Here is a 26,404-nt window from a genome sequence, read left to right as displayed (position 1 = left end):
ACACGCCCCCCCCCCACACACACACACAGGTCCACTGTGAGGTTCAATGAAATTCAAGAATTTGTTGCAGGTGGTGGAGCTGAGGGTCAGAGCCTACAGCTGATTAATGACAATGAGTCTAAAGATCATGTGACAACTGCAGAACCACAGTACCCTAGGGTGCTGCTTGCTTCTCGGCCAAGTTTCCTATCTAGAGAGTCCTGGAGCAAGGCTTAGAAGACAACTGAACAGAGTTCAGGGGCGCTAAATGGAGAACGAGGGCGTTAGAATTTCCAAAAACAAACGGGGGGGGGGGGGGAGCTTAGCAATGTGGCTAATGGTTAAGACTCATGGATGGCATTGCCTCCAAGTCCTGTGTCCCAGTGTCAGCCTCTGGAAAGTGGGACAAGACTGTTCCAAAGCATTCTCCAAGAGTAAAATAATTGTCGCACACAGGATATGTTGCAAATAGTATAATATTTATTACTGCCGTACCAGAATTACCCTGGGCTCATGCTGCAGTATAAACTGAACCATGAGTGTAGCTGCAGAGGAAATGACCCAGGTTGCAACAGCTATAACAATACGCAAAAGGCATTCCAGCATTTCCTGTGTTGCACCAGGGACTGTCTCTTGCTTCACCCACTGCTAGTATGGCTGCCCGGTCCCCAAAGCTTCCCAGCTCCACATCAGTTAGTGCAGCCACTGCCTTTCCGGACAGCACAGACCACTCTGACTTCTAACCCTGTCTCATTCTCCTTGGGCCACTGGCATGGGGGAGGGAACTCAGCCTCCTGACTGGAGGGGGTTAAGATACGGACAAGCCACCTTGACTTGTCTGCTTTCTGGAACAGTGGCATATAAAATCTTGCCAGGTTGTTTTCACAGAGCTAACTACAAAGTAAAACTGTGGGAGCAGGGAAGAGCCTCCGGAATTGGCTACCTCGTGATGGACTTCGCCTGGGAAAAGCAGACAGTCAGGCATGCCAACAGCAGCATTTAGACAAGCCAGAACTGTCACCCCTGCCCTTGTGTACTACAAAATAAATAAAGAATCCGTTATTGTACAGTATTTACAGGTAGGAGACCTCAACTTCTCTTTGGATCTGTACTGCATATTCTCCTTAAGGCACGGAGCAGGGACCAGGGAATTTTAAAAAGGAGCTCAAGGGGGTGCTTTTTATTGCCAACTCTGGGGCAGGCTGCACCTCTCCCAGATCTGGGGAGGCAGAATGCGAGGCAGGGAGCTGCTATTGATGGACACTAGCGTCTGCAGCTTGCCCAGACAGTCTTGCAGTGTGGCCTCTGGGTGCTCTCCCAGGCGCAGGTCCATCTCGTGCTGGTGCTGCAGCAATCCGTCAGCCAGCGCCAGGCAGCAGATAGCCATCAGGGACGGCGTGTAGGTAGTGAACGCGTAATCCGTTAGGCTCAGCTCCGCCACTCCCCGGGCCAGGGTTTGAGCCTCTAGAGCTTCGGTGACCTCAGCCTGGCCGGCTTCCATGCGCCACTGAGTGAAGTGCTCCAGGAAGAAGTTGATGGTGGGCGCGCCCAGGCTGAAGTGGAGCTTATGCAGCACGATGCACTCCAGGTTGCACAGCTGCTGCCGGGAGAACGCACCGCCGCACAGGGCCAGGAGCTGTTTCAAGCGAGGTGGGTGCACCTCTACCTGCAACACAGAGTGTGCTCCAGTTCCGGACTGGTGGGTACCTGGGACCCAAATCCATCCAGCCTAAAACCCGGGAGAAAACTGGGACTCGAACTCTATATTCCTTCCACTTCCACAATTCCGCTCCTGAAACCTCTCCCCCCACCCACAGCTGCTAGTGCACCTTCTCTATCTACAACCCAACTTTAAAATGTGTGTGTGTGTGTGTGTGTGTGAGAGAGAGAGAGAGAGAGAGAGAGAGAGAGATTGACTTTAAAAGCATCTTTTCCAGAGACAAGTACCACAAAGCTTTGGTTGGGCGGCCAGCTACAGCCTAACCTCTTTGTAGTCTGAAAGGATTGTTGCTGTGAGTGGTAAGAGAAGTTAAGGCTATGACATGGAAAGATCTTCGAGCATCTGCCCAGATAAGCCAAGCAACCCAGCCCTAAGCCATGCACGAGTTGGGGAAGGGGGGCGCTGGCTGCAAACACATCGCACTCTTTCGCCTGGTGGTACCTGCTTGCAAGCGATGAGCAGACAGGTGACCCCGAGCAGCTGGAAGCAGTCTGCAGCAACAGGGGTCGTGAGGAGAAAACGGTCCAGAGTATTCACGGTCAGACACAGCGACTCGAAAGAGAGGCCGAACTGGCGGTGGACTTGCAGGAGCCAGCTGAGCAGTTTACAGCGCGATTCGGCAGTCACCTGGCCGGGAGCGAGAGGGGGAGTGTGCTGAAGCGCGCGCCCGAACAAAACAATCCAGAGAGGCAGAGAGGCAAAGGGGAAAACGCTAAATGACTGAAAAATAGGAGGCACGTGGGGGGGAGGGGGGGAGGTACGGGCCTGCCTTAAACCAGGCGTTCCGGAACGCCTGGGAACGTTTGGGCTCGCGCCTGGTATTGTGCACAGTGCATTAGGGCACACTACCCAGTCTAACCCTCTCAGCAAGTCAAAGGGACTATAAGGGGTGGGGGGTGGGGGGTAAAGTTTTTGTTTTTTTTTTAAACAGAAGTGCAAGCAAATTTAGGAGTTCTGGATCTGACGTAGAAGCTGTCGAACTGCGTTATAATAAAACTCCTCTACCCACCCCCTATAACTTCCGATATCCACCTCTCCACCCACAACCTTTCTCCATCTAAATAGGTCAGTGGGCCAATCCTTGAAGGTCCCAATTGCTCCTACTGATGGCAGATAATGGGCTGCAATGACTAGGGCTGTGCGAAGGGCAGCCAGCAGCCATGGAGAGAGCGAGCTAGCCTGGGAGAGACAGAAGCGCGACGGCCCCGGGTCTGGCTCTTGCCAGCGCCTCACTTGTGGCTGGCGCGCCAGCGACTCCCGCGGGTGGAAAAGATTCTCCTGCGCCTTTCGGAAGTCGTAGCAGCTCTGGCCGTATTCTCGGAAGGTCTGGAGATCCAGCGCTGTCAAGGGCTGGGCAGGGTTGAGTAGGGAGCTGCAGTCCCGCGCCGCAGACACTGCGGGGCTGTCGGCGCCGTCCGAGCTGGAGCTGGGGGACTCGAAAAGGTCACAGACGCCCGAGTCTCCCGGGAGCGAACACGCGTTCAGCGGCCGCAGCGGCTTCTTTCTCCGGAGGCACGGGCGTCTGCTCTTCTTCACTGGGGCGCGGAGGTTCTGGTGGCTGTCTCGCCTCCCGGCTCCCGCGGCGGGGCTGCCCGGGCTGGCAGGGCAAGGGGTAACCATGTTACAATCGGGTAGCGCTCCTAGCGTCTACGACGCCCGGAGCGTCGGCGCGAGAGCTGCGAGGAAGATCCGGTCCCGCTGGCGGCGCAGCTCTAAGTACCCGGACTGTGCCTTCCCTCCACCACTCCCCCGGCCTCTCACTGGCTGAGCCCCGAGCCGCCCACGGGCCGCGCTTTCCCGGAGGCAGAGCCACACCCCTCGCGTGCGAGCAACGCGTGGCCCCCGCGCTGGTTGCAGGGGGAGGAGGCGTTGCAACTCCCGCCTCTCACCCGCCTTCAGCTGCAGGCTCCGCGCGTCTGTCGTCACCGTGGCAACCGCAGCCCGGGTCCTGGCGCCAGCTGCTTGAGCTCGGTGGAAGAGCGTAAAGATCACTGGCCACCTAGGGGAGCCATGGGCCGTCTGAGCGGTTCAGCCGCCCCCGGAAAAAGGGAAAGGCTGCTCCGGGGAACCTGGTCCTTGGTTAGATTGTCTGGCCTGGTGTGATCATCTTTTATGCCAACCCTCATCCAGGTGGGTCCGCCTCTGAGCTCCGGACCAAGATCAGGCTAGGTTTTCTTCAGTGACCCATAAAAGGACTTGATTTGCGACTATTTTATTTCATTCCGCTGGCCCAGGGAAGGAGAACTTTGGCGCGTCGCTAACGTCTGTTAAGTATGTGGGAGCCCGTCCTGTCAGACAGGTATTTGTGATCCAAAAACGTAGGAAGTTACTTCAAATGACCGTCGCACAAGCCCGCTGCCCTCTGGATACTTTGCCCCGCACTTTTCATCCCGAGCCAAACACGCCAAGGCTGCAGCCGTTTAGGGCCTTAATGTCACAGGTGGCATTTCTGTGGAATTGCTCACAGTGTGTTCTGCTTTGGGTCATTAGCTTTTAACCCTCTACCTTTCTAGGTTATTCTTTGTGCCCAGGGTAGGATGGAGGGAAATCAAAGGAATGCAGAGTTGGGGGAGGGGGAGGCGCGGGGACAAGAGAGAAAGGTAGAATGTGACACCTTCTCCATTCTCAACCCGTGTACTCCAAACTCCGGTCCTGATCTAAAAGAGACGTTAAGGCGCTGTGAGTTCTGCACACGCGGCCGTCCTCACTGATTCCAAAGACAGCTGGAAATTGTTGGAGTCCACGTGCAAATCCTCCCCCTAGAAACTTGCCAGAGAAGCAGGTGAGGGGAAAGGGCTGGATTTCAGCTTCTCGCCTCCGTTTCTATTCTCTGTGATTCTGAAGGCGCTTTAAATTGCAGCACTTGTGTGACGCGGGGTTGCTGAGAATCACCTGAGAGGAGTTTTCTACATGCAAGTGCCTGGCTTTCTGTCTCCTCTCAGGCTGTTGATGGGTAACATTACGGGGAGATCAACCGAATCCACAGCAAGGGGGCCACATAGCAGACCTCTTCCTAGAAGAGTTTTCTGGGTGAGGAGGAAGGATCTAGGAACTCTCTGATTCTGCCTCTTGGTCCAGCGGGAAAGAGCACAAAGCACCTCATCAGTAGGATCCAGAGTGTACCTATTTAATGATCTTGTTCAGCAAGACATTATTCGGTCTCCATTTCGTCGTCTGTAAAAGGATATTACTTGCCTTGCGAGTCAAGTAACATCGATGAGAAATCTTGAAACTCCCCCCCCCCCCGTTAATTTATTTTATTTATTCACTTTACATCCCTATCGCAGCTCCTCCTCCTCTCAGTTACCGCCTCACATCGCCCCTTCCCCCTCCTTCCCTGCATTGAGAAGGGGCCGCCCTCTCCCTCTGAGTACTAACCCATCCTGACACACCAAGCCCCTGCAGGCCTGGGCACAAGCTCTCCCGCTGTGGCCAGACAAGGCAGCCACAAGCAGACAACAGTCAGGGACGGCTCCCACTCCAGTTGTTGGGAGACCCTCTTGAAGAGAAAGTCCTTTTTAAATGCAAAATAGTAGAGTCCTCTTGAACCTGATCCAGGGGGGTCAAGAATGTTGTTCTGCTGGGGGAAACTGAAGACTGATCAGGCCATCTGTGTGTGGTAAGGCTCTCCATGCTGAACAGACTTTTTTCCCCCAAGGCCTGTACTTAGAGTCAATCCCAACAGACACTGCCTGAGTCTCAGCTTGAAGGACCTATTATTCAGCTTTGGCAGAGTGCTTGCTGTGTCGCCTGCTGTGTGGAACCTGCAAGGAGCTGGTGTTCAGGTGGGATAAACAAAGAGCCATGTGCCATTCTTAAAGGACTGAAATGTGAGCCGGGCGTGATGGTGCACGCCTTTAATCCCAGCACTCGGGAGACAGAGACAGAGGCAGGTGGATTTCTGAGTTCAAGGCCAGCCTGGTCTACAGAGTGAGTTCCAGGACAGCCAGGGCTACACAGAGAAACCCTGTCTCAGAAAAGGCCAAAAAAAAAAAAAAAAAAAAAACCAAAACCAAACAAACAAAAAAGGACTGAAATGTGATGGGGGAGGGGACCAAGATATCAATTTAAATTCAAATGTCAGATAAACAACAAATGCATTTCTCATAAGGATGTCACAGAAATTGTATGAGACATATCTACAAGAGAAAAATGTTTATCTGATAATTACCTGAAACACTGTACTATATGGAACAGCAAGCTATCTTTTAAAGATTTTTTAAAAAAAGATTTATTGGGGCTGAGAGATGGCTCAACGGTTAAGAGCACTGACTGCTCTTCCGAAGGTCCTGAGTTCAAATCCCAGCAACCACATGGTGGCTCATAACCATCCATAACGAGATCTGGTGCCCACTTCTGGTGTCTGAAGACAGCTACAGTGTACTTACATATAATAAATAAATAAAATTAAAAAAAAAAAGATTTATTTATTTTATATATATGAGTGCACTGTAGCTGTCTTCAGACACACCAGAAGAGGGCATCAGATCCCATGACAGATGGTTGTGAGCCACCACGTGGTTGCTGGGACTTGAACTCAGCACATCTGGAAGAGCAATCAGTGCTCTTAACCTCTGAGCCATCTTCCAACCCCCAACAGACTATTCTTTTATCTGATATTCAAATTCAACTGAGCCCTGCAACTTCACAGCAGGATCAGCCTCACTGTTCTGGAAAGAGTAATGAAAAATTGATGGTAAAAACCAAGGTAGGGGGGAGGGAGGGAGGCAGAAGAGGAGGGCTGGACAAGAGTATTCTAAGTAAAAACAGGCTGTAGGAGGATCTGGCAGCAGTCCTGGGACATCTGCAGATGTGTATAAGGGCCTGTCTAACGAAGAATGGCCCTTGCAGAGAAGAGGAGGACAGAAGCTGGAAAGTTATAGCTAATAATTACATAAAGGGTATGTGGCAAGTACTTTATTCTCTGTGTATATCTATCTGTGCATAGGGCTATGCTTCAGTCTTACAGCAGCTCCACAGTTCAGCTTCTGGTGTTATAGCCATTCTTAGAGATGAGGCACACAGAGGTAAAAACTGAGGTCATAGGCAGTAAAATACACATCTGAGACTCAAGTTTAGCCTTGCTTCTCCATCCACACTGTACCGCTTTGTGGATGGAGCATGGCCTAAAATGGATGAGCTCTGGGATAAGGCAGGATCCCAAGAGACTTCATCTCAGGATTGTTTCTTGCAGCTGATATGCCTTTCCCATCACTACTACATAGTCTAAGGATTCCTGGGCATCAGCCCACCCTATTGAGCAGATTTTCCTTGCAGATCAACATAAAGATGAGCTTTCATGAGTTAACACTGGTTAGATGGACTAATGATTTTCTAGACTTCCCAATTTGATTCAAATAACCTTAGGAAGGAAGTTTTAAGAGATGGTTTTAGTTGTTTTGCCAGAAAGATCTAATAAAGTTAGAATCAAGAATAGGCTGCATAATAGGAAATACAATGAGCTTTTGTAATTACATTAAATAGAGAAATAGGCTTGGGACATATTTGTGTTCAAGGAAAAAACGTTCAGGTCCAAGGATGAAGCCACGAGTGTGCACTATGATAAGGCAAGGCCTTGTGAAAACGGTTGCTTTGAACTTACATATAATGAGCTTACAGTGTGAAGCACGGCTTTGAACTCGTTATGCTTTTCTGAAACTCCCCCATTTTGTGTAACATTTTATCTGTGAAGTAATTTTCTGAAGAACTTTTGCCTAAGAAAGTATAAGAAGGTATATAAAGAGAGAAGAAATAAAGTGGTGGCTTGGGGGCTCTTCCTCATCCATCCATCCATCCATCTGTCCATCTACCCACCCATCCATTCATCCATCCAAATGTATGGGTACAGCCACTTTCCACTTCAACCGGTGTGTATGTGTCCATATGAGTGACATCTTCCCTTTCCTTTTTTCTCTCTGGTTCAGAAAGGGTTAACGAGCTCCCTGGCCTAGCAAGAGCTCCTGGCTGACTCCAGAGAAAGGAGCACTAGCCATAAATCCACTTACTTAATTTCCCCACTGCTAAACATCATGGGGTAATCGACAGACACTAGCACTTACTAAAGCACAATAAAGCATTAATAACGAGTTGTTTCCCCAGTGCTTAGTGAGGCACAGAACAGTAAGAAAGAGTAAGTTTCCTTGGTGCTCATTTAACCATAAAGAATTAAGTAAAGGGAGCTGGAGAGGTGGCTCAGCGGTTAAGAGCACTGGCTGCTCTTCCAGAGGTCATGAGTTCAATTCCCAGCAACCACGTGGTGGCTCACAACCATCTGTCATGGGATCTGACGCCCCCTTCTGGTGTGTCTGAAGACAGTGACAGTGTGCTCATATACATAAAATCTAAAAAGTTCTTTAAAAAACAAAGTTAATAAAGCACGGAGAGTGGAAGAGAAGTCTGCAGATTTTAGCCACGGGACAAACAAGAAAATGTTATATTTTCAGAAGCCATCAGCTTCTAGCATCTAGAGAGAGCCAAAGGGCCAGAGATTATCAGTCTTTTGGCCCTTATCCAACGTTGTGTCTTCCTTCTGCTCCAAACCCCAAAAGGCTGGGCAGGCCCCGGGCAGATAGACACCACCTATCCAAGTTAAATCAAGATCAGATAAACAACTTAAATAGACCTATAACCCCTAAGGAAATAGAAGCCATCATAAAATGTCTTCCAACGAAAAAACCATCGAGGCCAAATGATTTGGGCACAGGATTCTACCAGACTTACAAAGAAGAGCTAACGACAATACCCCTCAAGTTATTTCTCAAAAAATAGCAACAGAAGGAACAATGCCAAATTCATTTTATGAGCCCAGACACCCTGATGCCCAAGCCACACAGAGACTCAACAAAGCAAGAAGATCACAAACCAATCTCCCTCATGAACACTGATGCAATAAAAGACTTGCAAGTACACTCTGTAAAGGGAACAAGGGAATATTTGATTAATAAGAAGGAGACAAAGATTTGGGGGATTTTCCTCCTCCAGTTTGGGACTTCAGCTTCAGACAACATTTCACCCTCCCCTTACCCCAGATCAAGGGTGGGGATTCAAGTGGGAGCATGGCATTTGTTTGTAGAGTCTTTTGGCAAACAAAGCCAGTGAATTGCCACCAATCTTAGACAACTGTGTTGGGCCCTTAGGAAATGTTTAAGCTCAGTTTGATGCCACTGGAAATTATATTTACTTATGAATCTTTTCTTCTACAGTGCTTAAGCTCCAAATCTAAGTGGTATTTAAAGTACTTAAAGTCAGACAAGTTTTGCTGGTATTTGGTAAACAAAGGGCAGGGTTTGGGGGCTGGGTTTTTTTTTTTTTTTTTCCTTCAGCCCATTTTCTAAATTCAGATATTTGACTTCCACATCTCAAGGTCCACCTGGGGAAAAAGGCTTTCTGTACTGCCTTCCTGGTGTCTTGCCAACCCCCAGTTCAGAAAGAGTTCAGCACATACTCTCAAGTGCACAGCTTCCCTTCATGGGTAGATATGTTCTCTCTTCCACCCACCTGTGGCGATCTGTTGGGCACAAGCAGTACAGAGCAATGGCTCAAAGCTCTTGCTTCCAAGTTGGAGTGCCTGGGTACAAGCTGAAGCCACCAGCTCTGACCCTTCAGCAAATCACAGAGCCTCACTGGTCTTCAGTTTCCTTAGTGGTTGACAAAAGGGCGGCATTCAGAAGCCCCTGAAACTATGGACGATTAAATAGGATGTCATCTGCTTCTGGAGTGTGCGCCCGGATGGGTGTCTGCCACAGTTATGTGAGTGTCTAGCTAAGGTATAATGTCTATGTCTTTTTTGCTACTAAGGATGTATCATTGTAAATATTTAACATCAATCAGGAGTTTCTACCCCACCTTAGATCATTTAGTTCTCAGATAAAAGATACACAATTTTTATATTCGTAATAAGCCTTATTATCATTAGAGATGGGGAGATATCAACCCTTTAAGTTATTTTGTCTGCTTTACTGTCAATAACCCCGAGATATGACTTGCCATGTTCCTCCTGGGCCACTCTTACTCCCTGGCTGGCCCACCCTCATGGCCAGTTCTTACCATCCCTTACCCCATGGTGTCTTCCTCTCTCTTTACCTTCTCTTTCTTCTCCCTCATAGTCCTTCCTCAGACTTCAAGCCCAGGAACTGAAACTGTGCCTACCTCTCTTTTGCCAAGCTATAGGCTGTAGGCATCTTTATTCAACCAATAGTTTTAAATGAAGGAGCAAGGTTACATAGTATCACTTGGTGTACAAGGATTGCCTTGTCCCTGGAGGGAGCAACCAGACCTTGGGGGCCAGTATTTAACATTGTAATATATTACATCAGACCAAACCTTAACAAGGATGGCAGAGAAAAGTACTTTTTCTTTTTTTCAGTCTAGGGGGGAGGGGTCTGTTTTTTTCTGGTATGTTCTGGTGATGTCTAAGTTTGGTAATTATCACCTGTGAGTTCTTTTCTCCTCTTCTCTTCTCTTCTCTTCTCTTCTCTTCTCTTCTCTTCTCTTCTCTTCTCTTCTCTTCTCTTCTCTTCTCTTCTCTTTTCAACAGGGTTTCTCTGTGTAGCCTTGGCTGTCCTGGAACTCACTCTGTAGACCAGGCTGGCCTCAGAGCACTTTTCTTGATTGGACTATTTGAGGTTGGAAGACCCACCCTGAATCTGATCGACCTCTTCCTATGTCAGCCCACATAAAGGGACATAGAAGAAGGAATCGCCTGTGCTTTGCCTGCTTGCTCTCACTCTGTCACTGGCAAGTTAATCAGGATCCTGTTCCTGAGCCATCATTAGACCTGCTTCCTCAGGATCCCAGCCTAGAATCAGCCTCTAGGACTTTCCTGCAGCTCCAGCAGCAGAGACATTCAGTCTTGTGAACTGAACAACCACCAGCAGGAGGTAGTCATTGCTGGGTTTCTCAGCCCACAGCCTGTAAGCCACGCTAACAAACCCCTTTATCCCCATCAGTTCTGTTCCTTTAGAGAACATGGACAAATACAAAATGGCATGAGTTTAGAACCTCAAACCTGTCTCCATGGACATACTCCCTCCAGAAATAAAGCCATACCGACTAATCTTCCCCAAACAGCTGCCAACTGGGGAACAAGTATTCAAATGCCTGAGATATTATGGGAGCAGAGTCATTTAAACCAACACATTGTTCTTCCAAAGGACCTGCGATCAGATTCCAGCACCCATGACTCTCTGTCTCTGTCTCCCCACCCCACCCCACCCCTCTCTCTCTCTCTCTCTCTCTCTCTCTCTCTCTCTCACACACACACACACACGTATCTGTACACACAAATGCACCCATTCTTTAAGAATTGTTGTAAGAGTGCCTAATCTCACTGGAAGGTTGTGGCACACACCTTTAAACCCAGCACTTAGGAGGCAGAGGCAGGGGGAATCTCTGAGTTGGAGGTCAGCCTGGAGTACAGAGCAAGTTCCAAGAGAGCTGGGGATATACAGATTAAATCCTGACTCAAAAAACCAAACCAAACCAAACCAAATCAGAAATAAAAACAAACAAAAAACAAAAAGAAAAAGAATGAATGAAAGGAAGAAAAGAAAAGAAGAGAAAAGAGAGAAAGAGAAGTGCCTGATCCCAATCACGAAAGGGGAGCACTCATGACTCTTTAATTGCCTTTGAAGGCCTCACCACCAAAAATGACCACACTGGGCATTTGGGAGAAGAAAAATGCAAATCATATCAAATGAAGAGCATGGAGTAGCAGTTGGGTGTGGGGCTAGCGCTTTTGTTTCAGCGCTCAGGGCTTCAGCTCTGTCCAGCCTTCATGTAGCTTGTGTAGGGTGGTCACACAAAGACGGACAAGCCATGACTACTATGGCATGGGTGCCACGGAATGAGCAGCAGAGCGGAAAGGCAGCATTTGCACCAGGACTTCTAGTGGACAGTAACCAGGTGGACCACTGTGCACAGTGCCTGTCAGACGCCTGTGCAGTGCAAAGATGCACAGTGCAAAGGCCCTGGGGCCTGCGTAGCCCTGCACGGGGGTGGGGGTGGGGAGGGGAGGGGACAACACAGAGAGATCGCTGTGGTTGGAGCAGGAATGAGGCAGGACAGGAGGCAGCAGACAGAGCCAGAGAGGCAATGGAGTCAGCCCGTAGAGGACAGCATTACCATTCTCATTATCAGCACTTGCTGCGCCCATCTGCTTAAGAGACTGTAGCCCTCAATCGTTGTCTCTACCAGGTGAGCTAGGCATAGATGCTGCTTTACCTTTTAGGTTCGAGAACAAGATCAGCTGGATTCAAAAGTTAGCTTTCCATAGGTGCTAAGTGTGATATTCAGGACTCAAAGTCAAGTCCGTGATTCCAGCGTGATGTGTGCCTTCTGTGCTAGTCTATAACATTTCTCCCTTCAAGACAGGATCTCTCTGAGTAGCCCTGGCTGTCCTGGAACTTCCTCTGTAGACCAGGTTGGCCTCAAACTCATAGGTTTGCCTGCCTCCTGAGTGCTGGGATGATCCTTCATCCTCAAATGCCAAAGGAGAGTCGAAGGGAAGTCCCAGCCTGTCCTTTATCCAATGCCATGTGAAGGGGACAGAATCCTCCAAGGATGAAGAGCTCACAGAGCTGGCTGTCTTGTCTTGTGATCGACCTTCTAGAAGCTATGGTGTACAAGACAAACAGGATTCCTTAACCCAAGATGTTGCAAGAGGTAAAAGCTAACGGAGAACCAGGAGCGATGTGGAAATGAACAAGGCTTTGAGGCCAGGGGAAACATGAGGATGGAGAAGGATGGTCACAGCCTTGGTGCCCTTGACCATGAAGCAGCCACTGCTTCAGAGGAGGTCAACCCCCTCTGAGAGCCCGGGGGCTGGAGAGGTGAGATTTTTGTCAACCTGGCACAGCTGGCTTCAGAAGCTAGGGTGTCTTTGTTCTTGAAGCATGACTGACAACAGCCTGTTGGAGATAGAAGCTTGTCTGTACATCTTTCCTCAGAAGAAGCAGCTTAGAGACAAAGAATTCAAGGAAGCCTATAAAACATCTGCTACTGGGGCTGGAGAGATGGCTCAGTGGTTAAGAGCACTGACTGCTCTTCCAGAGGTCCTGAGTTCAGTTCCCAGCAACCACATGGTGGCTTACAACCATCTGTAATGGGGTCCAATGCACTCTTCTGGTGTGTCTGAAGACAGCTACAGTGTACTCATATACATAAAATAAACAAAAAAATCTTTAAAAACCCATCTGCTACTAGCATGTGTTTGGATCTGGCTACCCTGGTTGTCCTTCTGTGCTTTTATAACATGTAAAGAGCTCCCACTAAGTACCAAGCACTGCTCCGTCTTTTATAGTTGTATAGAAATGCAATTGCCCTGACCACATAGAGGAGAAGTGGAGATGCTGACAGCAAAATGCAATCCAATCACAGGGTGCAGGTCAAAACAGAGCAGCTGTTGAGAGCCACGTCATCCCAAGCATTGGAGAACTAAACCCCCAGGAGGTGTCAGGGTCCAGCCTCTAAGTATATCAGCTATATATGGAGTTGATGGAGGGGCTGAGGTTTTTTTTCCTCATGTAGCGTGTCTGGGTGTTGACCCCAATCATCCAGGAGCATGCTTCCTGGTGTCTTTGGAGACGGAGGAATTCTGTTTTACTCCACAGTCTCACCAGCATTTGTAGAGTAAGACCATTACTTTTCTGGTTCTGCATCTTCATGCAGATTTCCCCATGGGTTAACAGTTTAAGCAAGAAAGACTTTATTTAGATTCAGAGTTTAAGGATAGAGTTCTTCATGTCGGGATGGTGTGGTGACAGAAGCATGGATCCAGGCAGGGCAGAGACAGAGACAGAGACAGACAGAGACAGAGAGAGAGACAGACAGAGACAGAGAGAGAAAGAGACAGACAGAGAGAGAGAGACAGAGAGCAAGCGAGCATGAGCGCTGTGCAGTGCCCCCAGCCGTGGGACAATGGACCATGCCAGGAAACTTGGTAAAGTAGTGTGGGTCTGCGACCCTGGTCCCCACCTGAGACTGTAGGCACCTTCCTGCTCCCTGTCAGATTCCCCGCCTGGAACACGCGGCCACACTTCTCACATAAGTAACTGTGACCTGTGGTTATGTAGCCTGAGGACAGAGTTCTCCATGCTAAGGAGATATCTAGAGGACCTGAGAGTTTAATAAGCTTCCCTTCCTGGACATTCCTCCCTGTAAAACGTACTTAATCTCTGGTCCACCCTGAGGAGTTGGTATGCATCCATTTTCCTCAATGAACAGTCAATAAGCGGTATGGATAAACAAGACACACACACACACACACACACACACACACACACACACACACACACACACACACACCAGCCGTGGGCTAGTTGCCATCCTCAGCTCTCGGCTTCTGACTCTGCTCTCAAGTCCTCATGAGTCGGCGACTCCTGGATGTTCAGGAGTTTGGGAGCATCTGGTACTAGCCTCGTTGAGGATCTGTGGACCCCCATCCTTCCTAACTCCTCTGTGTGGCACCCCAACAGCAACTGGGTGCCCCGGGGGTCAGGGAAGCCCAACTTCAACACCCCACATCTTAGATCGCATCTTCCCCTCCCCCAAACAGCGTTTCTCAGCACTTCCCGAAAGCCCACAGACAGCACAGGGAGGCGGGGTCAAGCACCCTCCTCATTTCTCCTCCCCAGCAGCAGCAGCAGCAGCAGCAGTGGGCCCATACCCCAGCGGTGGGCCGAAACATGGACCCACACCAGCCCATGAATTGTGCTGCCCACCTTCAGGTTGGGTCTCTCCACCTCTGTTAACCAAATCTAGGAACCCTTCACGGACACGCTCAATGGTGATTCTAAATCTCCTCAAGTTGGCAAGATCAATCCTCAAAACACATGTGAGCGAGCCATCTATAAATTCTCTGAGGTTAGGCTTCATGCTTCCGAGGCTTCGTATGAGGTCAATTTCTAATCCACGGACCCAACTTGTAGCTATAGTGTTAGTAATATGTAGAACACAAGCTTAAGAGAAAGTTGTGAAAAGGATTTGCAGCAATACAACATGTTTAGGTGTTATTTTATCTAACCATGTGCATTCACTCTAGTGCATCCGAGCACCCCCTCTCCCTAAAAAGTCCCTACCGTAGCAGCATGCTGACTCCGGATGGCAATCATGGCGGTCATCATCCTCATCTGCCAGTGAGTCAGCTGGTCCTCAATGTCTGCTCTGAGCTTGGCTCAGTTGTTTCTTATTAATAGTATCTATTATGCATTCCGATTCTAAAAGTTGTGCCTGTTTCTGGTCATAGAATTTGAAAAAGGGTTTGTAATGTATAAAGAATTTTAATACTACAGTCTTATAGTAGTAAGCCTCGCCTTTTAGTATATAGTCTCTACTTAGCTGTAGAGTATATCTTTTTTTTTTTTAAGATTTATTTATTATTATAGATAAGTACACTGTAGCTGTCTTCAGACACACCAGAAGAGGGCATCAGATCTCACTACAGATGGTTGTAAGCCACCATGTGATTGCTGGGATTTGAACTACAGATCCTTCAGAAGAGCAGTCAGTGCTCTTACCTGCTGAGCCATCTCTCCAGCCCTGTAGAGTATGTCTTAAAGGGCTTTGAGAATGCTTGAAGTAACAGACAGCACCAAATCTACACTACCTTTTCTCCTATACCCAGCTACCCAGGACAAGGCTAAGAACTCTGCCTTCTCATTCAGAGGATTTTGAATTGCTAATGTCATTTATTTTGTACCTTGGGGACATTATTAAGAAAACTTAGGATTAGTTAACCATAAGCACTGTGATATCATGACAGCCAGTCTAGTAACAGAGATAGAGAGCTACTAAGTGACTTAGTATAGGGAACACCTATAGCGTGGATACACTGGACAAAGGGTGACTGACAGTTCAGAGGGAAGGAGCAGGATAGCATGAGACTTCATGATGAGATTACTCACCATGGTATGCAATTTACAATTTGTGAATTATCTATTACTGGAATTTTCATTTTATATATCTTTGCATGAAGGTGGATCTCGGGTTATTGAAGCTGTGGAATATTAAGATTTCTAATCCATAAAATTAGGTGATAGATTAGTTACTTTTCTGTTGCTATGATGAAATACCATGACCATGGAAACTTAAAGGTCCCAAAGGGAAAGTCCCTCGTGGTGCGAGAGTCACAGCAGCAGGAGCATTGAGCTAGGAGATCACCTCTCTAATCACAGACATGAAGCAGAAGGAGTGTACTAGAGGAGGGGCTATGGACTCTCAGTGTGTGCCCACAGGATGTGCCTCTTAAAGGTAACTTAACATCTCCAGTGTCACCATCAAGGCCAAGTGATCAAATACATAAGCCTAGAGAGGACCCTTATCATTCGAACGCTCATATTCCACTACTACGTGGCCCTCATAGGCTCATGTCCATATCATAATGAAAAATGTATTTTGTTGGAGTATATTCTACAGAGGTATGTCTGTATATTCAACTGTTAATTTTGTTATTGACAGAGAGCTAAATACTGGCAGAATCTTGGTATTGTATATCTATAGGCAATCCCTGGCCTCATATTTTATAAATATTTGTTCTTCCTCACTTGCCTAAGGCAAGCTAGAATTCTATCTGATTAGCTGTCATAAATATCCAATGGCCAATAGCTGGGCAGGAAGTGGAGGGTGGAACGTCCAGGCAGAGAGAGGGACACTGGACTAAGAATCCTATTCAGGGATTCAGCCAATGGACGTAAAGATGAATGGATGGACTCTGTTCCATGTGGCAGAAGGTAGTGCCAGGATTAGCCTGGTTTGGAGGAGACGGGAGACTGCCCAAGCAAAAGGCCTAACTTTTAAAATATGTGTAAGCCTCTGCGTCATTATTTATACCACTGTCTGAGGTAGTCCTGCTGTAGCATGTAGTCAGTCCATAAATCTTTAACAATCTCAACATGATTCAAACGTCCAAAGTCTCTTCTGAAATTCAAGGCAATCTGTGACCACCCTAAAATCCAAAAAGCAAAATACTTACACCATACAATGGCATAGGAAGGAGATACATTCCCATTCCAAAAGGAAACAAACAAAAAAACTAGAGGCACAGTGAAGCAAGATTGGGCCAAAGCAAAACCCAGCATGGCAGATACCAACTCTGAAGCCACATGTCCAGTGTTTGGGACATTAGTTTTTGGCTGCCTGCCACATTATCTTTCTTTTGGGCTGGCTTGGTTCCTGGAGGCAGCTCTCATTAATAGATGCCTCATGGTCCTGAACTCTCCAACACCTCGGGCTTTTCCATTGCAACACTCACATTACTCTCACAGCTTCATGCAATGGCTTCTGAAGGCCCTTTGTCGTCTCAAGGCTTCTGGCAGTGACATCAGCACTGCCCCACTTTGGCTTTGGTGGCTCTCTGAAACTACAGGAGAAGAACCCATGGTCCCCTCACTGTTGCGTCTTTCATGCTTCCAAAACCAGTTTCAAGTGGAAGGCACTCTCAAGTTTGACTGCCGGAGCGAGATGGACCCTCATGCCTTTGAATCACAACTTGCTTTTGTATGTATTCCTGAAGCAGAGAACTCTCTAGACTGTTGGCTGGGAGCTTAGTTTAGCTATAATATTGCCCTGAGGGCATCTTTCCCATCAGTCCAGTGAAGAGCAGGAGGCCTCTCTTTAACTCCGCTATGCTAGTCTTCCTAAGTACAGCCCTCTTTCAACACATGCCTTGGCTGTAATGCCTCATGTTCTTCCCTCTCTAAGCTGGACACATCTTTCTTTCTGCCCTACTTGTTCTTCACTGTAGAACTGCATAAGAGTTATCAATAATAACCATGCCACGAACTCAACCTTATGCTATCGTGAAATTTCTAATCCAAAATTCCAAAGCCTTCCATGTTCCTCCAAAAAGCCCTGGTCAGGTTCTTCATAGCAGCCAACACCAACTTCTGAATCAGTTACTTTTTGTGGCTATGATAAAGTACCATGACCAAGATTACATGTACAAGAATTTATTTTGGTTTATGGTTCCAGAGGAAAGTCTATAATAGCAAGGGGGGAGCGTGTGTGGGGGGTCACACTTCAACCACAAACTACTGTGTTGATTAGAAATGGCCAGAGTATGTACCCTGGTCTTTTCTATAACCTTACATGAACAGTTTTAGTTTTTCTCTATTTTGTATCATGTAGCCTAAGGCTTTTCACACATAGATTTTATCATGTTGATGTAATTTCCTTTGTTTTCAAGTATGAATATATATATCTTTTAAGATTTATTTATTATTATATGTAAGTACAGTGTCACTGTCTTCAGACACACCAGAAGAGGGCGTCAGATCTCATTACAGATGGTTGTGAGCCACCATGTGGTTGCTGGGAATTGAACTCAGGACCTTTGGAAGAGCCGTCAGTGCTCTTAACGGCTGAGCCATCTCTCCAGCCTCAAGTATGAACATCTTAACATTGGGTTATTTTCTCTATCTTTTCTTACTGATGTGACATTTAGTGTATTTCTGATGCAGTCTCCTTACCAGAGATATAGTTTGTATTTTCTTCTGTTTGGTGGGTTTCTTGATTATCCTTTGAGGGGTGAATGTTTTCTTTGTTCTTTTTTTTTAAAGATTTATTTATTATTATACACTGTAGCTGCCTTCAGATGCAGCAGAAGAGGGTGTCAGATCTCATTACGGATGGTTGTGAGCCACCATGTGGTTGCTGGGATTTGAACTCAGTACCTCCGGAAGAGCAGTCGGTGCTCTTAACCACTGAGCCATCTCTCCAGGCCCCCTTTGTTCTCTTTTTAAATTGAGGTATACTTAATAATTTTAAGCATTCAAGGTCTGCAATGTAATGATGCATGAATACGCCATGTATCCTAATTAACACATCCTTTATTGTGCAGCTGCTATTGTGTGTTGGGGGGGGGGTAGACTATTTAAGATGTATTTTAATCTTAGCACCTTTAAGATCTGTTTTACTTTTTAAGTTTCAAGGGAAAACTTCAGTATGATTGACTAATCACAATGATTGTTTCCATCTGAAATGTGCCCACAGGCTTGTGTTAAAGACTTGGTCCTCAGCTTGATGCTACTGGAAAGAGAAACGCTTAAGAAATGAGGACAAGATTGTTGAATGGAGAAGACCCCCTCTTAAGGGGATCAAGAGCCGGGTGTGGTGGTGCACGCCTTTAATCCCAGCACTCGGGAGGCAGAGGCAGGTGGATTTCTGAGTTCAAGGCCAGCCTGGTCTACAAAGTGAGTTCCAGGATAGCCAGGGCTATACAGAGAAACCCTGTCTTGAAAAATTAAAAAGGATCAAGGACACAGGACCGTTCCTCTTTATTTTGGTTCCACACACTCCTGCCATTTTGTACTGCCACAGGCAGAAAGTGATAGAGCTGGTTGGTAGTGATCTGAAATCTTCAAAACTGTGAGGCAGAGGAAACGTCCTCCTTTAAAGTCGGCTCTGCCCTTGGGTTTTGCTGCCCCATTGCTACTGCATGCAGGTGTATGCAAGTGCGTGAGCGCCCGTGTGCCTTTGTGGAGTCTGCTCTCTCCTGTCAGCTCTCGAGTTCTGGGGTTGAACCGAGGTCATCAGGCTTGGTAGCTAAAGCTCTTCTACCCTCTCAGCTATTTTGCTGGCCCAAGTTTGGTTTTTTTGAAATGGGTCGTGCCATGTTGCTAGGAGATCTGTTTGATCCCTGTGAACTACTTGGTAGAAAGGAAGGGCTCTGACTTCCAAAAGAATGCCACAGAACGGACCCCTGCTACCCACAAGATAATTAAGTGTAAAAAAAAAAAACAACAAAAAATGATAGTGTGGAATTCTACAACACTTCAACCTCAATGATGTCTCTCCTGTCCCCTTTGGTGACTACCTAACTAATATATTTGTCATCTGGAGTCAAAGACTAATATGATAACCCTATTCAAATGTGAGTTAGTGCTTCACTTATCAGAGGGAAAATGACTTTATTTCAGAGATTTAAAGTTTGGTACTGCATGGCTGCCACTTATTACTAATGTGTTTGTTCTCTGATGAGTTGTTTAGTTTCTTGGCTGCTTTTTTCCCCCACATTTATAAAATGGTGTCATTAACACCCACCCACCTCATAGGTTGTTGTGATATGCACATGAGTTCAGACATTTGGGACATTCTCCTGACACACAAACTCCAAGCACAACACACAGGACTAGGACTCCTTTGCTGCTTCTGTGTGTCCCATGGTGACTAGCTCTTGATGCTGAGTCGCTTAGTGGTACAAGCCAGAGAGACTCCAAACTACAGTTACACTCTTAATTCCTTCGCCCTAATGCCACCACACACCTGAAACTAGAGAACTAGAGCCTGCTACCAAGTGCTGAGCTTGCTTCCCTCTGCACGCAGGGTGAAAGTTACAGTGTCCTTACTCAGTCACCAGTGAATGCTGAAACTATACCTACTGGAAGACTCACGTAATCGTGCTAGGTTCTAATCTTAATCGTTTACCTCAATAAGATCTCTATTTTTAATCTAAAGAAAAACGTACTTGAAGTCCATCAATTTGTTGTCAGGAAATGAGAAAAATCCCTCTAAGTAATGCAGGTAGTGTTCCAAAGATAAGTGAGAACGAGACAGTGAAACCACTGCTACCCCAAGCTACCAATCGCCCGTGCACAAATGCACACTAACAGCCTTCAACGATGGCTCAAAGGAAGTGTGACATTGCCAAACTGATGACCTGTTCAGTCCCTAGACCCACTATTGTTGAAGGAGAGAACCAGTGTCCACAAGCTGTCCCCTGACCTTTCTATCCACACTGTGGCACGCACATTTGTACAACCCCCTCACCCACCAAATTTAAAACAAAAAGGTGCAAATGGGGAGAGCTTGTAAGGTGAAGAGCAGCCATGAGTCATTCCAGCCCCCCTGCTGGCAGCAGTCCTCATGTCTTCTGAACGTAAAGTAAGTGGGATCTATAACCAGAGCCCTGGTTTAGGTTGGCATGTTGGATATCTGTTACCTCCTTCCAGCCTAGCTAGGCTGGCCTCAGACCATCCGCCACTCAGGCGGAGCCACCTGCTGCTTCTCATCACTCTCCTTTGATGTGCCACTACCTGCCTGAGGCCGGAACTGGCTCACCAAGATTTTCCGAACTGTGATCTTTGCGAGTTCCTACTAAAAGGCTGATCTGACTACTTCAAAGGAACTTTGCATGACTGGGAATGGGCCTCCCCTCTTCTTTATAAAGCATGTTTGCCAACATTAAAGTTGAACCTTGATCAGACTATTTGCCTTGGTTCCATTCTTTCTCTCGTCGCCTAGATTCCCTCTTTTCTTCCAGATTCCAAGATGCCTTCCAGGCTCGAACCCGGACCTGTGAGCCGCTGGCCGGCCTCAACAGATATCAAGCATTAAGTGCTTACTGTAGTTCCCCTTTGCTGTTGTTTTTCAAGACAGAGTCTCACTATGTAGCTCTGGCTGTCCTAGAACCCACTATGTGGACCAGGCTATCCTTGAGCTCACAGAGATCTGTTGGTCTCTGCCTCCCAAGCATGCCTAGCCCTACGCTTTCTTTTTATGATATTGAATAACAACTAGTTTTGGAGATTACCTTCTTATTAGGGAATGGGATGTCAACCTGACACAAGCTAGAGTTATCGGAGTAAAGGAGCTACAGTTGAGAAGATGCTTGCATAAGACTGGCCTGTAGAGAAGCTTGTGGGGGCAGTTCCTTAATCAGTGTTCACTGTGGAGGGGACAGTGCATTGTGGGTGGGTGGTGCCACTCCTGTGCAAGTGGTTCTGGGTGCCATAAGCAAGCAGGCTAAGTAAGCCATGAGGAGCAAGCTAGTAAGCAGCGTCCCTCCATGGCTTCTGCATCAGCTCCTGGCTCCACGTGCCCGCCATGACTTCCCTCTGTGATGGAGTGCATGCTGAATAAACCCTCTCCTCCTCAAGTTGTTTTTGGTTATGGTGTTTTCTCATAGCAACAGAAACCCTAACTAAGAAATAGGACAAGACTCTAAACTTATTTCTCCAAATATGAAGGCCTGTTGTTGGAGGAGAAAATACACAGAATACACAGGCTGAGCAGTTACCCAGGAAACCAACGCAGTGAGTTTCAGACGGCAGACACTGGCCTTGGCCTAATGACACAGAGATGGACAAAATATGATTGATACCAAAGGATTTATTGTAAATGTCATGGCAAATACATTGAGTATCATCATCGTTACAAAGGAGCTAGAAAAGTCCACGTTGAAAGAATGTGCTCTTTCCCTCCCCGCCGTCTTCAGGTTAATGGCCAGAACCAACATTTTAGGTAATGAAATACTTAGTGGGACAGCTGACCTCCACATCATTTCAGGACCGTATCTTTATCTTAACTTTACAAGCAGACAACCGTGGATTCCAGTGTCAATTATTCTCTGTTTTTATCAATTCTGTAATGATCTGTAGAATCTTGTCATCTGAGGGAATGAATAATAAATACATCACGACACCTGTAAGCGCTGGAACACTGGCTAATTGTCTAATGCACATAGGTACAAACAAGAGGAATATTTTATCACAAGCCTTTCTTAAACTAGAATGCAAACCAACACTAGTAATATATACTATGATACCAGAGATGTCCAGAAAAGTCAATTTGTTGCCCTATAAGAGTTAATGATTAAGGTTATCTTATGCCTACTTCAAAAAGTTAACGTTTTGTAAAAAGTTATTTGAGTATTTATAGGCAAAGGCCCAAAATAATGAGATATAAGTGGTTTTTTTGTTTGTATGTTTTTTCTGTTTTTTGTTTTTTTTTCTTTTTTACCCAGGTTTTGTTATGTAGTCCATACTGGGCTGGAACTCACAATTCCCCTGCCTTAGCTTCCCAAGTGCTGGGGCTACAGATGTGCACTGTGAAGCCTCATCTGTTGTTTCTATAACTAGTTCTTTAGAAATTCCTCCAAGAAGTTTCTCATTTGTTTTCACCAAGCTGAACGACTCCGAAGGACTTATTTACTCTTTCCTGTTTTGCAGCGAGACAGGATTTTTACCAAACAGGCAAAGGTGACAATGACTTTATTCCAGGCTTGGACCAAGGAAACAAACATTCTAAAAGGGAAGGATTCTCAGAGAGGTGTCAATAGGAAGTGACAGGGCTATCTATATGCAAGAGGATCAAACACCAGCTGAATGGATAAACAGAGAGGTGACATTACTTGCTAGGATGGGCTTATTAACATCTACTCCTGCCTAAACAACTGTGGAAAGGTGACTTCCTGCGATTCTCATGGCCACCTTCTCGGAAAGCCACCAGGGCAGGGCTGCAAGACCGCAGGACACTCTACATTTATACTGGGGTCTCAATGTCCCTAGTCTCACGTCCTGAGACTTTTGACCTGGGCCTATGGCTGACACTCAGGTGCTCAGGAACTGGAGCAGTATTAAAGAGAGGAAGATAAGGTGGAGGTGGAAGAGGGAGGAAGCTCTTGTTGGCATGGACCTATGCTTATCTAAAGTTAGTTGAATTTGAAGAAAAGTAGAGAGAATTAGAAACAGGCGTAACTTTAGACACTTCTGTGTGAGTGGCTATCACAACCCGTCTTTGTAGTAAAGCCAGAAAGGTCACTAACGTGTCACCTCCCGACACTAACATGTCACCCTCCTTCCCAAGTCAAAATAAGCATCAAATGCACAGATATTCTTTTCTAAAAAAAATCTTTTAGGGGGCTAGAGAGATGGCTTGGCAGTTAAGAGCACTGACTGCTCTTCCGAAGGTCATGAGTTCAATTCCCAGCAACCACATGGTGGCTCACAACCATCTGTAATGAGATCTAATGCCCTCTTCTGGTGTGTCTGAAGATAGCTACAGTGTACTTAGATATAATAATAAATCTTTAAAAAAAATTTTTTTTAATGACTTATTTATTTTTGTTTTATGTGCATTGGTGTTTTGCCAGCGTGTATATCTATGTGAGTATGTCAGCTGCCCTGGAAATGGAGTTACAGACAGTTGTGAGCTGCCATTTGCCTCTGGAAGAGCAGCCAGTGCTCTTAATCACTGAGCCATCTCCCCATTCCAGGATAATTCTTAACATTATTAAAGCAGGAAAGCCACACTTCAGTGCTTATGATGCAACAGTATGGAAAGACTACAGCACCAACTGGAAAACACTCGTTCTAAAACTTGTCTCCAATCAAGGGACAGCCACCGGCTTACAGAAGCTACAGCTTTCAGGAGCACGTTAAATTAAAGCCTGAGGACACAGCCAACTCAATCCTAAGGCTGGGACATCTATCTCAGGAGTTTGTTATAGTAGTCATGCATTTACAAAGGCCGACAGTAGGCAAAGAGAAAGAGCAATAGACTAAACCATCAGAAGTCTCTGGAGGAATTAGTGTGCCTGGAACAGGCATTGAGCCTTGTGCTCCTTCCACATTTGTGGACTGGTGATGTGCTCACTTAGGGCAGTGCTGGGCCGCGCTGCTGACAAACCAGGAGTTCATTCCAGGCTTCTGTAGAAGGCTAAAGCACTGTCTACACCAGCTCCTAGCTGTGCAGTCGTGAGTAGCATATGGAGGAGGAAACAGCTGGGATAAACCAGGGAGTAGCAAAACTTATGCTGCCTGAACTTTTTCTGTTAAGTGGACAGTTTACAAATAAAGTTAAGACGACTAAGGGGCTGGAGAGATGGCTCAGTGGTTAAGAGCACTGGCTGCTCTTCCAAAAGAGCAGGGTTCAATTCTCAGCACCCACATGGTAGCTCGCAGCTGTCAGTAACTCCGGTTCCAGGGGTCCAACACTTCACCCAGACACACATGCAGACAAGACAGCAATGCCCATGAAATAAGAATGCAAGCACTAATGCTTCATGTGCTTGCTATCCTTCACCTATCCATACACAAGCATGCTACCTTCTAAGTGCATCCTAGGTACACATGTATTCCTTCCTTTACCCGCAACACCATAAAACACTTACTTTCAAGGGACATCTTTGGATTTTCAAGTTTTTTTCTTAAAACAGAATCAATGAGAACTCTTAGCTGCTTAAAAATGACAGCTATCTTTACCGGGGCCTGTTGAGAGAGGACACATCAGACAGAGTTCATCAGGGCATTTGCATGTGTTTACATAAAGCAATCTGAGCACAAGGTGTAACTCACAGTTCAACACCAGGATGGTTAACATGAAATGCAACAGGGAAAGTGGGAGCAAGTGACCTGTCAACCCTGGCAGCTCAGCTACACAGCTAAGCTTGGTAGGAAGTCTGGTATCTCTTGCCACAATAAAGTAACTTATTCCAATAATTCTTTGTTTCTCTTTGTATATGACACTGGGTCAAGACTAAAGAGTTCTGAGGAAATTTTGGGGGTGGGCTGGGGAGTGGAGAGTAGTTTGAAACAGGGTTTCACTATGTAGCCCTGGCTGGCCTTGAATGCAGATACTTCTGCCTCTGCCTCTCTGCCTCTCGGGTGCTGGGATTAAAAGTATGAGCTACCACACTTGCTGGGAGGAAACATTTTTAACAGTTCTATTGAGGGGATAATTTATAAATTACAAAAAAAATGCACTCATTTTAAGTACTCATGGTAAATTTGTAGCGTTTTTTACCAATATCACTACAAATCCAATACTATCAATATCACTACCACCCAATTATGAGATCATCTCTGCCACTCCAGCTTGTTTGCAGGAACCAAACACATTTTTTAAATACATAATTCCCTTCTCTGGTTCTATAGCTGACAGCATGTGCGGGGCCTGCTCTACACTGGCCAGTGTTGATGGGCGACAGAGGAGAGAAGAGCTGACTTCTGCAAGTGAGCATAGGCTGCTACCTTGTCCAGAGAAGAAGTTTTCATGTCTTAAAAACTGTGCATCTGTCTGGTTTTTGTATGGAAGTGTAGTGAGTGAGGTATGCATCTGGTGAACAACTACGAACCAAGCCCGGGCCTCTGGGAGGGCCGATTCCCCCTCCCCCCACACGCCCCTCCCCACCTACACTGCCTACAATGAAGCTACGTGGGATAATCCAGAAAAAACTGCTGTCAATATTCCTGGTACGCGGCAATTATAATGGTTATACATAAATACGTTCTGTGACAGCAACATGATCTTCAAGTTATAAAAACCAAATAGTTAAGAGGAAGTTTTCTATGGTAAACCACAACGGAAAAGATTATGTCAGCTTCAGTGAAAACTTTCAAGTCTACCTCAGGGATACAGGAGTTTGAATGCTCTCATCAGGTCATCTGGACTGGATACCTGAAAATAGATCCAGCCGTCCACAGACAGAAGCCGCTCTCGGTGCTGGACTTCTATGTCACCTCCAAAAAGCAAAACTGGAAAAGGGGTGATGAGGGTCGTCTCTCTCAGGTAGACTCTGGTGTACCTCACCTGCAAAGGACAAAGTGGGGCAGACACCTTTGTAGTCTAAAATACTAAACCGTCACTTAGCTATTTTTTTATCTATATATTTTCTTAACAAATTTAACAGAAAAATACGTATGTTTACACAACCACATTGCTCTCCCTCACATGCCCCTTAGTTAGAAATGGAACACACACCTTCTTTTCCCTTCTGAGACAACCACTTTAGTGAAATACTCTGGAACAGATAACCAAAGCCCCCTCGCTGTAACTGTCTGAATTCCAAGTAGACGAGCGATAGCCAGAGAGAAGCCTTGCTATCTTTCTTTTATTTGATGGGAAAGAAATTGTTTGTCTTGTGTTCTGCTTAGAGAGTGTGTCGGATTTCCAACGCGAGCAGAAGTAACAGTTGTACTTGAGGAGAAGAGG

General features: G+C 46.5%; 2 protein-coding genes across 2 annotated transcripts in view; both read right to left on the bottom strand.

Moving 5' to 3' along the window:
- Positions 1-438: 438 nt before the first annotated feature.
- Ccno (cyclin O) lies at positions 439-3,415 on the bottom strand. Its single transcript, NM_001081062.1, has 3 exons — positions 2,933-3,415; positions 2,141-2,326; positions 439-1,645 (listed from the first exon to the last, which is right to left on the bottom strand). Exons 1-3 carry the CDS (start codon positions 3,317-3,319, stop codon positions 1,160-1,162), a joined length of 1,059 nt encoding a protein of 352 aa, NP_001074531.1. The 5' UTR covers positions 3,320-3,415; the 3' UTR covers positions 439-1,159.
- An 18,369-nt stretch (positions 3,416-21,784) lies between these two features.
- Dhx29 (DEAH (Asp-Glu-Ala-His) box polypeptide 29) overlaps positions 21,785-26,404 on the bottom strand; it is a 41,753-nt gene continuing 37,133 nt past the window's right edge. The window contains exons 25-27 of the mRNA NM_172594.3: positions 25,871-26,002; positions 24,585-24,681; positions 21,785-22,082 (exon numbers count right to left, since the gene is read on the bottom strand). Coding sequence (NP_766182.2) covers positions 22,030-22,082; positions 24,585-24,681; positions 25,871-26,002 — 282 coding nt within the window. The 3' untranslated portion in view covers positions 21,785-22,029. The remainder of the gene's footprint in view (positions 22,083-24,584; positions 24,682-25,870; positions 26,003-26,404) is intronic.

Source organism: Mus musculus, chromosome 13, assembly GCF_000001635.26.
Source record: "Mus musculus strain C57BL/6J chromosome 13, GRCm38.p6 C57BL/6J".
NCBI lineage: Eukaryota > Metazoa > Chordata > Mammalia > Rodentia > Muridae > Mus > Mus musculus.
This window is presented reverse-complemented; position numbering and strand designations above follow the sequence as displayed.

What these genes read in the sequence shown, in the direction of transcription:
- Ccno (NM_001081062.1), bottom strand. Translation starts at nt 3,319, where the DNA reads ATGGTTACCCCTTGCCCTGCCAGCCCGGGCAGCCCCGCCGCGGGAGCC. An exon ending in CGCTGGCGCGCCAGCCACAA is followed by an intron (nt 2,327 to 2,932) that starts GTGAGGCGCTGG and finishes GCTCCCGGCCAG; the next exon opens with GTGACTGCCGAATCGCGCTG. An exon ending in TGCTCATCGCTTGCAAGCAG is followed by an intron (nt 1,646 to 2,140) that starts GTACCACCAGGC and finishes TCTGTGTTGCAG; the next exon opens with GTAGAGGTGCACCCACCTCG.